The sequence below is a fragment of the Prionailurus bengalensis genome, chromosome B4 (assembly GCF_016509475.1).
Source record: "Prionailurus bengalensis isolate Pbe53 chromosome B4, Fcat_Pben_1.1_paternal_pri, whole genome shotgun sequence".
Taxonomy (NCBI): Eukaryota; Metazoa; Chordata; class Mammalia; order Carnivora; family Felidae; genus Prionailurus; species Prionailurus bengalensis.
The window spans coordinates 135,828,371-135,841,055 of record NC_057358.1 but is presented as its reverse complement, the minus strand read 5'-3'; the positions used below and the strand labels follow the sequence as shown (position 1 = coordinate 135,841,055).

The window sequence follows — 12,685 nt, the reverse complement described above, 5'->3', positions numbered from 1 at the left end:
GAGAGCAGACTGGGCCCCTTCCTCCGAGGCACCTGCACAAAGCAGAGCCCCAGGGCCCTCCAGGGTGGAAGCGGACCTACAGGAGAAAGCACGTAGCCTCCCTGCCCTCCCTCCCCGCCCAGTGGCGGTGGATGGGGAGGAACCGAGTTGACCTGTGTCCTGTGGACAGAGCCAGGATTTCCCCCTGCAGGGGGCGTGTGCTGCTCTCTGGAGCTGGCTCAGGAGGTCACCCCCCCCCCCCCCCCCCGCCGGTCCCTTAGGGAACGGAATGGTCGGGGAAGGAAGACTTGACAGGCCGTCCCACTGGGGTGGGTGTCCCGGCCAGAGCGCACCGTGGCCCTTCTGTCTGTGGATCCTGCAGGCCGGGAAGCAGCACCCCATGTGGCACGTGCTTAATGGTTCTTCCAGGGTCATGAAATTACAGGGTCTAATGAAATTATTTGTTTTTATTTTCCATGCCGCAGGATGAAGTAAGTTTCTGTTCTTTGGCTAATGTATTGAATTCCAAACCTTGTGCCGTGTGTGTCCAGCCTGCGTGGGCTGCGTGTGGGCTCCACAGCCTGGTGCCGGCAGAGGAGCTGAGGCAGCAGTTCTGCCCGTGCTGGTCATTGTCCTCGTGAACGGCCGGCCCTCCTTCCCCGGCCGGCCTGGTGTCGATTATGTGGGCCCTGGGGAGCCCACCCAGTCGGGACGGGTCTCTCTGAGTCAGCTGATTTTGGTTGAGAAGATAATTATCAACAAATAGGTGACCAGGATCTGGAGTCAGGCCCAAGTCTGCCACCAACTCTGTGTGGCCAAGGTCACGTTTTCTGTCTGGGCCTCAGTTTCCTTGTCTGACAAGTTGGCAGGTTAGACTTGGTGTTTCTAAGATGCCTTCTAATCTGGAGGCCCTACAGGTACATGTGGGCCACGCTGTGGCCTCGATCACACCAAGGGTGAGTTCAGTGGAGGTGGTTTGGTAACGGGTGGGGTTACCTGCCTTTCTGCAAGATCGCGTTAGGGACACGTGTTAGGGACGGCCCTTCTTCCTTTTCCCCGCTTCCAGTGTCCCTCAGTGCAGTTGATAAAAGCTGTTTACGTGCTGGGAAACTAGGGAACCTTTGGGGAGTCGACTCTTTGCTCGGTTAGCCCCCCAGCACTTGCTACCAGTGAGGGAGCCACTCCCGGAGACCTGCGAGGTCGAGCCGGCTTCTCTGCCCCTTTGGTGATGTGACATCCAGGCCCTGTGCGTTTGCACCCCGTGGTGCGGTCCCCACATTGCAGGCTTGCTCAGAGTCCTGTAGCCAGCCCTCCTGTTCCCCTGGGAGCCAGAAACACTTTAGGGAATAAATGGGAAGGATCTTTGCTGAAAGAGCTAATTTGGAAGGCTCAAGGAAACTGGCGAGGCCTCTGGCGACCCCTGGTGGCTTGAGGTGGCCCGAGGCTTAGTGCCACGTGGGCAGGGGCCGGATGGGGAAGCTCCCTGGACACCTGCGTGCTGGCTGGCCAGACTCTCCTCCCGAGACCAGGCCACCACAGGCCCAAGTCCCCACCTTTAGCAGTGAGGAGGGGGGAGTAGGAAGGTGCCAGGAACCTGAGGTCGGCTGCAAAACAAGGCAAAATCGAGGCAGCGAGGCTCCGTGTCACTAAGCAGGCAGGGCGGGCCACTGGCTGGCTGGCCGGTGTGTTAGACTGACGTGGCCTCAAACTAATGAACTTCCCTGTCTCTCTCCCTCGGTGCCTGCTGCCCAGGAGTGGTCCGCAGACCTGAATCGAACTCTCAGCCGGAGAGAGAAGAAGAAGGCTACTGACGGGGTCACCCTGACGGGCATCAACCAGACAGGCGATCAGGCTCTGCAGAGCAAGCCCAGCAGGTGGGCACTGGGGCAGCCTCCGTCCCCTGGGATAGGTCCCCTGGGTCCTCTGCGTGGGCCGGACACTCCCCAGTGAAGCCTTGCAGGGAGCCCCACACACACGTCTTTCCAGATGCTTCCAGGGCATCCGAGCTCTGCTGGGTAGTGGCCCGAGGGCATCCCTGGGAAGGATCATCAGCTCACCTGATGCCAGAGCTGTGGAAGGACCCAGAGAAGGGAGCCTTTGCCACAGACATGCTTCTGGCCCCAGGTGAGGGCGGGAGCTGATGTCAGAGGCTGGTCGTTGTGGATCTCCACTGGCACACGGGCAGGTGGAAGTCGCTGTCGTGGCTCCCTCCGGTGGGACCGGGCATCCTGGCCAGGTTGCTTCCCTGTGCCGTGTGCAGGGGCCTGATTTGGGAGTGGGGGGCAGCACAGGACAGCATTGTCACGTGTCCCACCCCCCCCCTTTTTTTTTTGAGAGCGAGAGAGACAGAATGTGAGTGGGGGAGGGGCAGAGAGAGAGGGAGACAAATAACCTGAAGCAGACTCCAGGCTCCAAGCTGTCAGCACAGAGCCCGACGTGGGGCTTGAACCCACGGAGCGCGAGCATGACCCAAGACGATGTCGGACGCTTAACCGACTGAGCCACCCAGGCCCCCACATGTCACCTCTTTGGTGAGAGCGTTGGTTATTTTATTTCCCACGTCACTGTTTGCTGAAACCTAGTTTGGATAGACGAGGTGATGCTGAGGTCATCGAACCTCTGGGAAAGCGTGTGCTGGACGAGGCCTGTCCCCGGGCCTCCGCATCCCGGCGGGCAGGTGTTGCTGTCCTCTGCAGAGCTGCCCCTCCCAGAGGCCACTCCTGCCGCACGGGCTCCGCACCCAGAGGCTTCCCTGCCACAACGGTAATGATAGACCTCACGGTTGTGCCTCCCGGGAGGGTCCGTGAAGGTTCCGGAGCCCTTTCTGCATCCCCAGGCACTGAAGCTCCTACCCGGGCTTCCTGGGCAGACGTGATGGCTCACCATTCAGATGGCTGTGCCTCCATCTGGACAGGTGAACTTGGTGAAGTGGCCAGAGCAGTACGAGCTGTCCCAGGGATCAGGCCAGCACCTGTGTGATTGGCGCAGGGGTGTGGAGGGTGAGACACCACCCCAGGGGTCGGGGAGGAGGGCGTGGGAGAGTCTAGGCAGCCGGGGCCGCCCAGCACCAGCCCCCTACAGAAAGAGAAAGCTGCCAGGGAGAGAGGAGGGCCTGCTGGCCTCAGGCATACAGCCCAGGCTTGGGTCCGGTGCCCCTCGCCAGGCCACTGAGGCAGTGGCTGGCCACCTGGGGTCACTGGTAGCATTTGTGCGCTGCCCCCCACCCCCACTCTGTCTGGGCCATCCATCCAGCGCTGTGGGTGCCGACCGCACACAGTCCCCCACTTGGCGGCAGGAGGCGGTGCTGGCCCCACAAGCCCCACCCTGCAGCTTAATTCCACAGTCAGGTGCCGGGGCTCTTAGGGGCCTGTCTCGTTTCTTGGCCATCCTGTTCTGCACCTTGTGCCCACAGTCACTGCGTCCTGGCTGTTGGCCCCCGTCCTGGCTGTTGGCTTGGGTCAGATTTCTCTCCAGTCTGTCCCCTCTGGGCCTGGCACCCAGTAGGCGGCTGATACAGTTGTGCAGATGGATGTTCTCTCTGTGGAGCACGAAAGGGCTCCTTCTTTCTTCTTGGAAAGGGCTTCAGTAGGCTTTGGTGCCAATTTTGAAAGCTCTAACCCCAGAAGTGGGGAGGAGGCCACCGGACCCTTTGTAGTCAGAAGGAGGAGAGTGCTGTGCTGTGGGGTCTGGCGAGGGCCAGGGGCCTCCCTCCTGCTCTCTGCAGCAGGGCTCTGAGCCTCCCAGGCTGTCTGCTCCCCAGGCTGAGCCCCTCAGGCTGGCCCGCCAGCTCACAGCATCGGGAACGGGGGCCAGGTTGGGGGGCTGCGGGGAGAAGCCGAAAGCCCAGACGTGACTTGTGCTCCAGCGGCAGCCTGTCCCGACCCCAGGGCTCCTGTTCAGGATAGCCAGTGTCCAGAGGCAAGGAGGGGAAATGGCAGTGTCGTTCTCTCTTAGACGCCGTAAGTGTGTTTAGCCACCAGAATATCACTAAGTGTTTTTGCTGAGACCATGTTCCCACTCAAACAACATATCCTCCTATCTGGGGCGGGGGTGGCCGATGTGTCCTTTCAGACCCTGGCCCTGTGATCCTGCAGCTGGGAGCATGCAGGCCCCGGGCGGGGTGCCGAGCTGGGGTCCCCTGAAAGCTGTCTCTCTCCCTGTAGTGACCTTAGTGTCCCGAGCAACCCCACACGGTCAGCACAGTCACTGTCCAACTACAACCCTTTCGAGGACGAGGACGACACGGGGAGCACCGTCAGTGAGAAGGAGGACGTTAAGGCCAAAAAGTTGGTGAACAAACATTTCCCTCCGGTTTCCACCTTGCTCGCTCTCTGTCTCTCGTCTCTCTCTGTCCAGGCTCCTGCCCCCTTGGCACTCAGAGCAATGCACGAGGCCTGCAGGAGGTGCCCGGCTGCCGGTGTGGACAGCCTCTGGCTCCTCTTTCGCTGGGCGGGGGGGGCACCCGTTAATAATCCGTGCTTGCTTCTTTTCTGTACTCTGCTAACCCTCGTCGAGGCCCTCGCGCCACCACCACAGGGAGACAGGTGTGCCGAGGGGCTCCTCTCCTGCCGAAGGAGCCCCCTGCCCGGCCCCAGGGCCCTGCGGCCTCCCCTGGCAGGGGTGAGGCTCCAGGCAGGGCCTCGCGCCTCTGCCGGCCCCGTGCTCGGGGCGCCGGGTCAACCCTTCCTTTCTTGCAGTGTGAGCAGCTACGAGAAGACCCAGAGCTACCCCACTGACTGGTCAGATGACGAGTCCAACAACCCGTTCTCGTCCACGGACGCCAACGGGGACTCAAACCCATTTGACGAGGATGCCACCTCGGGGACAGAAGTGCGGGTCCGGGCCCTCTACGACTATGAAGGGCAGGAGCATGATGAGCTGAGCTTCAAGGCTGGTAGGTGGGCTCCCTGGCGGGCATCTGGGGCGGATGCTTCCGACCTGCTAGGGGCTTAGGGTTTAGGGGGTGTCTTTGTTTTTCTAAGTCTGGGAAACTCCTGCAAGTTTCATTTGCCGGTCCTTCCCGCCACATTTCAAAAGCAGCAGGTGCTCAGTGCCACACGTTAGAAGGCATGAGGCGCCCTGGTGCCTTTGCCTGAGGCGCCACCCCTTGCAGGACCGAGGACCGGGCACAGCGGGGCACTGGGCAGGACATGCTGGTCTCCAGCACCAGCCAGTTTTCCCAGCAGCCCTGGGGGTCCCCAGGGGAAGCCTGTCTCCAGAGACGCCCCCAGCTGGCAGAGGAGCCCTTAGCCAGCCTCCTGGCCCAGACCCCAGAATAGCACTCGGTGTGCCCCTAGGCCACCTGGAGTCCCGTTTTAGGGTAGTGCCTTTTGAACTCACTCCTGCAGCCACATCGTATACGTTCTGTCACCAGCACACCTTTGTTGCCAGTAGCGGAAACTTCTGTTTTACAGAACAGTCTGGATCCAGATTACGGGAGCCCTGTGCCGCAGATTTTCTAGCCTTTGTCTTTTATTGTTTTTTTGTTTGTTTGTTTGTTTTTTAATGCTGGTTGCAATTTGCCAAAATGGGTTGCAACCCTCAGTTTGAAAGAGCCTATCTTAGAGCCTTTCAGAGGAGGCCCACAGACGTGGGCCCACAAAGAGCCAAGCTCCTTCCTTCTGCCTTGCTCCCTCCTCACAGACACCCCAGATCCAGCACCTACCCCTCTAGGTGGATGAGCTCAACCAGCGCAGGCTGCAGTGTGCACTGGGACGGACCCCCGTGCCCAGCTTGTGGGGCGGAGGGCCGTGTCGTGTGCTCGGCAGGCCGGCAGCTGGCCCCACACCCTCGAGCCCGGGGTTGGTCATCAGGTGCCCCTGGCCGCTTGTAGAGAGTCCTTAAGCACCATAACGCATCTCTGCCCAGTTTCTGAGATCTAGTGGTCATTAGCCCCTTACTTCATCTGTTCATTGATTTTTTTTTTCCTTTTAAGTTTATTTATTTATTTTGAGAGAGAGCAAGCGAGAGAGAAAGAGTGAGGTAGAGAGAGAGAGAGAGAGAGAGAGAGAATATCCCAAGCAGGCTCCTTGCTGTCAGTGCAGAGCCCATCGTGGGCCTCGAATTTACAAATAGTGAGATCATGACCTGAGCCAAAATCAAAGTCAGACGCTTAACTGACTGAGCCACCCAGGCACCCCCTCGATTTAATCATTTTTAATTCCTCATTCTTTCTGAGTCCCACCTATTGGATTTGCCAACAGCTTTTAGATACAAACATCCTCTTCTGCTCCGAGTGAATTGATAAAAGCACACTGACTGAAACCCATGCTTTTAATCACCGATTCATGTTTCACAGCCCGAAAGCTGCCCTCTTCACCGTGTCTGTTTTCTGTGTTATTTGTAACGTGACGTCTGCCCCCGGCTGCCACCGCTTCCTTCTGTCTGTAGCTTGTGCTGGTGCTCGCGGCTCCTCGGGGGCTCAGGTGCCCACGGAGCCTCTCCCTGGCGCCCTTGCCACCCCGTGCGAGTGTCACGTAGCTGGTCTCGCCGTGCACCCGCGAGCCTGGCGGCACGCAAGGCGGAATGAGGGAAAAGCCAGTTGTAGAAGCGTCGGCCCTGCCAGGAGCCCACAGTGGGGGGCAGGAAGGACAGGAGAAGATAGAGTTTACCGCTCGCGACGCTCACCTCCGCCCCGTGTTCACTGCTGATGTTGCCGAGTCAGAGTTGTGCGGGGGCCAGTGCTAACAGAGCGGCCCCGGTGCCCATCTCGGGCGCAGCGGCTGCAGGAAAAACCACCCCCACGTGGGAGTGACGGCAGCTGCTCATTGCATATCGGCCACCACCCGGCCCTTCCCCGATCTGACGCTTAATCCTCCCGGCACCCGGTCTGCAGATGAGGAAACCGGGCCCAGGCGCAGGGCGCTTTGCCCGGTCTCCTAGCCGGGCCGACCGGCTCCCACCGGCTCCCCGCTCCCGGGAAAGTCCGGGCTGCGGGTTCCCACGGCGTCTCCGCAAGGTGGCTCCTCGCCCATCCCCTGGCTCTGGCCCCCTCTGGCCGCCAGGCCTGGACCTTCCCCCACCACGGCCCCGACCCCACCTTTGGTCTTCGTCCCCCTGGTCTGGCTCCTGGAAGGACCGGGCCTCCCTCTGTCCCCTCTCATGAGTGTATCTCCTCCGCTGCCCGGGGCCTGGCTTGAATTCGTGGTTCCTCCGTGTCCGAACAGACCAGACGTGCATCAGCCCCACTAACACACGCGGCGAATGGCTTCCATTTCACAGTGTTTGGAGGGGGGTTGAGGACAAATGCCCCGAGCTGGGCGCTGGGGACCGAGTGATGGGTCCCTGCCCTTCCCACAGCCTGCTCTGGACACAGATGAAACGAAAGCATGAGGCAGGGCAGTAAGTGCTGGAGGAGATACCAGACCGAGTGGCCAGGGCCCAGGAGGGAGGACAGCAGGAGAGGGTGGAGGAGGGGTGGTGTGGACCCTCGGAAGGGATTCCTCTGACCTGGCCTGGGACAGTCAGGAAGCACGGGCCTGTGGCATTTAATTCTGCAGTGTCAGGGCGCCTGGGTGGCGCAGTCGGTTAAGCGTCCGACTTCAGCCAGGTCACGATCTCGCGGTCCGTGAGTTCGAGCCCCGCGTCGGGCTCTGGGCTGATGGCTCAGAGCCTGGAGCCTGTTTCCGATTCTGTGTCTCCCTCTCTCTCTGCCCCTCCCCCATTCATGCTCTGTCTCTCTCTGTCCCAAAAATAAAAAAATAAACGTTGAAAAAAAATTAAAAAAAAAAAAAAATAATAATTCTGCAGTGTCTGTGGGAGCTGCTTGTTTTAGGGTCACTGAGAGATGGCAGCCATGACACCTCTCAGAGGCCCCTGTGGCTGAAAGGACGGCGTCAGATGCAACCTAGTAGAGAAATAACCAGGCCGCAGGCCCCGCTTTGTCCCCCAGAGAATGCCTGCCCCTTCCCCCCAGGTCCGAGACCCTCTGTGGGCCCAGGGTGGGGGCTGAGCCGCGAGGGCGACTCTAACCGGGCGGTCGGCCTGTCACCCACCCGCTCACCGGGACCGCTCCCTTCTTGTCTTGAAGGGGACGAGCTGACCAAGATCGAGGACGAGGATGAGCAGGGCTGGTGCAAGGGACGCTTGGACAACGGACAGGTCGGCCTGTACCCCGCGAATTACGTCGAGGCAATCCAGTGACAGGCCAGCCGGCTGGCTGGCGGAGGGTGGAGGCAGCGGTCCCGGGAGCTCCGTTGGCCGTCGGGCCCGGGCAGCGACACCCCCGGCACCAGCCGGCCGTGTGAGCGTCTGCTCCTTTTCCTGCAAAAGCTGACGGTTCCGTTGCTCTTGGCTTCATGGTGTCTCTCGAAGGCGGACGAGCCGGTCATTTCACCCGGGACTCAGCGCCCTTCCCGCACGCGGTGCCGACGGAGAGGTCTGAGCGCAGGAAGCCGCAGTAGGACGGAAAGCGCCCCGGCCCCCGGCCCGCCCGCTGTGCGTGCTGTGCTGGCTTTTCACAGATCTGTGTAGTCTCGCCCTCGTCTTTCCTCCTCTCCTCCTCCGAATCGGCAGTGGCTTCCGCTGATTCTCGCTCCGCCGATGGCTTTCTCCGACGAGTCTCCTCACCTGCAACTCAAGTGGACGCTTCACTCGAGTGAGGACTTCGAGGTCCTTTGTTTAAAGGCTGTGTACAGTGATGCTTTTTTTACATGCCTGTTCTTCCACTCATTTGTGTTTAAACGATGGCACAGATTGATATACACCAGTCCTGCGGGGGGGGGGGGGGGGGGGTCTGTTCCCGTGCTGCCCGGTAGGTCCCGCCGCAGCTCATCGAGAGGGGCGGGCGGCCTGGGAGGCAAGAGAGAGCGGTGGGAAGGCAGGAGCGCATCAGGCTGGACACGGCCGTGAATGCTGTCCGCGTCGGGGCGTCCTCCACGAGTTTCGGGGATAACCTTACGTCGTACTCCCCGCGTCGCCATATTTAAAAGCTATTTTCATCCTATTTGTGTTTAAGATTCTACTCTTGCCGGTTAACGATTTTGTCAGTGATTTGGAAGGTTAAAAAGTAAGACTGACTTTTCAAGCACACGCATCTGTAGCCAAAGATGCTTTACATCAGACTGTCCTCTCTCGCGGTGTATATCTGTATATATTATTGGATATTCAGAGAATCTAAAGAGTTCGCCTACTGTTTTAACGAGACGTAACGGCTTTTGACAGTGGGTTTAACTGAACTGCTTGAAGACTGTGACATTTGGGCACAGGCCTGGCCGGTGGGCCAGGCCTCCTCTGGGCTCGGGACGCGGCCCTGGGCCTCTGCAGCGGAGACAGCTGTGGGGAAGCGTGTCCTCGCCGGCCAGCCGTGGGTCCACCTTCTGACTAGCCTTAGTCGTTTCCGTAGCAGAACACTGTACAAACTCCCGTGTCTTTGCGGCAGCCGCAGGGTCCACAGTCCTCCTTTATTCCTCGTGAGTGCACGAAAGCTGGGTCTCACCCCAGAGCACGGGGGTCTCTTCTGAGCAGCCGTGGTCATCGGGAGCAGACGTGCTGGGGCAGGAGCCACACTGTAATGACAGGGCAGGGGAGGGAGGGAAGGAGGGAAAACCTTTATTTTGTGTAACTCAGACATTGTTGGAATGGCCGCCGCCATCACAAGCTATGCATTTTCTCAACGTTTCCAGTGAGCTTGAGGTCTTGCTTGGAAAGTGGGTGTGTGTCTGTTTTGTCATGAAAACTTACCAGCAGAAATCCTCATTCCTTTGCTACAGATCTACCAAAAATTGTCAAGTCTTTTCAGTTAGGAGTTTCTTTAAATGGATAGTATTTTAGGAAAAAAATCAATAAACAGTTGATCTCGTGAGTGTGACCGTCTCAGAGCCGTGTGTGCCTCACGCTCCCGTCAGCGGTGCGACCGTGTCTCCGTCAGCGTTTACCAGCTCTGGAGCTGGGCGAGATCCCAGGCACCGGACTGCTGCCCAAAGGGTTATTATGTCCCCTGCAAAAGAAAGAGGTTGGGGATTTGAGGCACCTGAACCCCTCAGGGTTTTCCCCAAAACCCGCACGCTGTGGCCTGGGCTTCCCCGGTGTAGACAGGCTGGCTGGACCCAGATGAGTGACCGTCCATCACCTGGGCTGCTGTGAACACACTTCCTGGGCCCTGTGCTCTGCTCATACGGTGCCTGCAGATAACATGCCCCTCTCCGGACGTCCCGCGAGCGGGATGAGGCTCCCCGTTGCATTTTGCAGCGGACACGGAGGCTCCTAGAGCCATAGTTACCCAAGGAGTCCCAGCCGGCCTGTGGCACTAAAATCCCTGTGGGGCCCTCCACCCTCCCTGGGGTGGCCTGAGTCGAAAGGGCAAGGCGAGAAAGAGCTGCCAGGGCTGCCACAGCCCCATACACCGAACCCTGGTAAGGCTCGTCCAGAAACGCGCCCGTTCTGGGCACTGGGCCCTTGGAGGAGCAAGGCGGGCGCCTGCCGCCGCAGCCCCGCTCTGCCCAGCTCAGGAAGGCGGAGACCAAGCCTCGTCACCCGATGGGCGATGGGGCCCCTGCTCTCCGCTCATGAGGAGTTGGAGCCCATCGGAGCTGCCCCCCGGCTGCCGCAGAGACGCGAGGTAGGACAGGGCGGAAGGGAGGGGTCGGAGCAGGCTCCCGTCCCCGAGGCCCGAGCCGGCCAGTCCTGGGCACGTGGTGAGCTCGCATCATGACAGCCTCAGGGGAGGCTGGAGTCCCCCTGCTTTGCAGAAGAGACACGGAAGGTCTGGAAACTCAAGTTCTGCGACTTGCCTGAGGTCCCGTGACAGAACTGCAGGGTTCTCGAGGGCAGGCCCTTCCTCGCAGCCCCCACTGGCGGCTAAAGAGCAGGGGGTGAACAGGAGGAACCCTCAGAAGTCAGGATGAAACCCCCTCTGCTCAGCCAGGCCCTGTTCGCAGCCTGTCCTCTCAGAGCTCCTGCAAGAGATCCTGAAGGGCCCTCCCTGCCCACCTGCCCCCTCCCGTCCTGGCCCTCAGGGAATCCCAACCCACCCCTCGCTTGCCCAGGCCAAAGTGGTGCCCGCCTTCCTGTTGGAGGGTTAGAGGCAGGCGTGCAAGGCCCCGGGGGCCCAGGAGGTGGTAGCTGTTACTGTGGTGATGACACCCCCCTCCCCCATCCCCAGCCAGAACCTTCTGGCATCCTTGACTGCCCCTCCCACACCTTCTGTGCTGGGCCACCGAGTCCTCTTCGTCCCTCTGTCCTTCCCCCTCCATAGCAACCGCCGGGGTCCCAGCTGCCTCATCTCCGGTATCACTACTGCACGCACACCACCTTCACGGGGCCCTGGGACCCTCTGCTGCCTGCCCGGTCCCTTCCCCTCAGCAGAGGGTGGGAAAGGGTATTTCAGCTCCCGTCCAAGCCCCAGGGAATGCCCCGAGGGCCAGCAAGCCCTGGCTGAGTGACCCAGGCAGAGATCCGCTCTGCAGCAGCTTGAGCTAAAACACTAGGTTTTCCGAGTTCCGAGCGGGCCTGTGTCCTGGGCTTCGCGGCAGGGCCCTTTACCACCCATTACGTGCCTGGTCTGGTGTTTGCTGGGTGACCTGTGGGCTTGGGCTGTGACTGGGGGCAGACTTGGAGGCGGCTGCCTACAACCCGTCAGCATACTGATGGGGGAGGTCGGGGAGGGTCCCTGTGGGCCACGGGACCACCCCCTCTACTTGTTCACGGGGAAACGGGCCACGTCAGGGGCAGGAGTGAAATTTCCGCGGTCGCAGAGTGAATGGTTTGGGGGCACTGAGCGGCGCCTGACCCTGAGTAGCCCCTCCTGGCGGGGAGTCAGCTGGCCCTCTGCCTAGGTGATATTCACTCACCGAGCATATTTGAGCACCTACTGTATGCAAGGCTAAACGGTGCCAGGACAGAAGCGAGGAAGGACACAAGTTTGCCTCGAGGGGACTCCAGAAGCTCAGGGAGGGACCGAGTCATTCTGACACCCGGGAGGAGGGGGTGCCTAGTGGACTCTGGAGGCCACCCTATAAGTCTCAGGAAGTTCGGACAAACAGGGCCCCAACCCATCTCCAAGGCTCTTGGGGGCACAGTACTTGGGGTCCTGGAGCTGTTGCCCCCACTTCCGGTGGGAAGCATCCCTTGCCTGGCAAGATGTCGGGATGGACTGCAGACTGACCGGGGAGGACCCCCACCCCTGTGCGGCCTGAAGCCCGAGCAAGTGCCTGAACCTCAGAGCCTCGCTCTCCATAAAATGGGAATGATCTTGGGGCGGGCGGGGCGGAAGCAGGAGACCTTGCTGGACCGGTGCCTTGCCCTCTGCATCCCTTCCCCAGACACCTGCAGGAGGTGTGTGCCCCTCTCTGGACTCTGTTTTCCCTTAGAAGGCCAGGCATCAACTTCCGGGCTGGACCTCTGTGGTCTCTGGTGGGAGTGAGCAGCAGGGCCCAGGCCACAGCGCCCAGCACACAGATGTGGGCCACTGGTGGAGGGATCTGGGGCTAGGATAGAGGCGCTCCGCTGCCCCAGGGAGGACAGACCCAGGCCAGACGGAATCTGGCAGGCTTGCTGTTGAGGCACAAGGTCATCCTGCACCAGGTGGGGCCACTGCCAAGCACAGAGTTCGAGGAGCCAGGCTGAGCCCGCACGGGCAGGGGACAGGCAGTTTCTCAGCCCACTGTTTCCATCCAGCCTTGGGCTTAACATTTATCAGCTACATGTCGGGTCCAGTCCTGAGCACCTTTCTCGGCGAAGGGTCATACAAACCTCCTCGTTATGTCTG

The 12,685-nt window shown here is 60.4% G+C and overlaps 1 protein-coding gene across 8 annotated transcripts in view; it reads left to right on the top strand.

Annotated features, from left to right (window-relative positions):
* Positions 1 to 9,781, top strand: part of PACSIN2 (protein kinase C and casein kinase substrate in neurons 2) — a 134,613-nt gene extending 124,832 nt beyond the window's left edge. For 3 of the 8 annotated variants that reach the window (XM_043562808.1, XM_043562809.1, XM_043562804.1), the window contains 5 exons: positions 465 to 470; positions 1,732 to 1,853; positions 4,143 to 4,265; positions 4,677 to 4,873; positions 8,009 to 9,781. In XM_043562808.1, the coding sequence (XP_043418743.1) occupies positions 465 to 470; positions 1,732 to 1,853; positions 4,143 to 4,265; positions 4,677 to 4,873; positions 8,009 to 8,121 (561 nt within the window). In that variant the 3' untranslated portion in view covers positions 8,122 to 9,781. The remainder of the gene's footprint in view (positions 1 to 464; positions 471 to 1,731; positions 1,854 to 4,142; positions 4,266 to 4,676; positions 4,874 to 8,008) is intronic. The other 5 variants (XM_043562812.1, XM_043562810.1, XM_043562805.1 and 2 more) reach the window with 3 other exon arrangements.
* Positions 9,782 to 12,685: the final 2,904 nt, after the last annotated feature.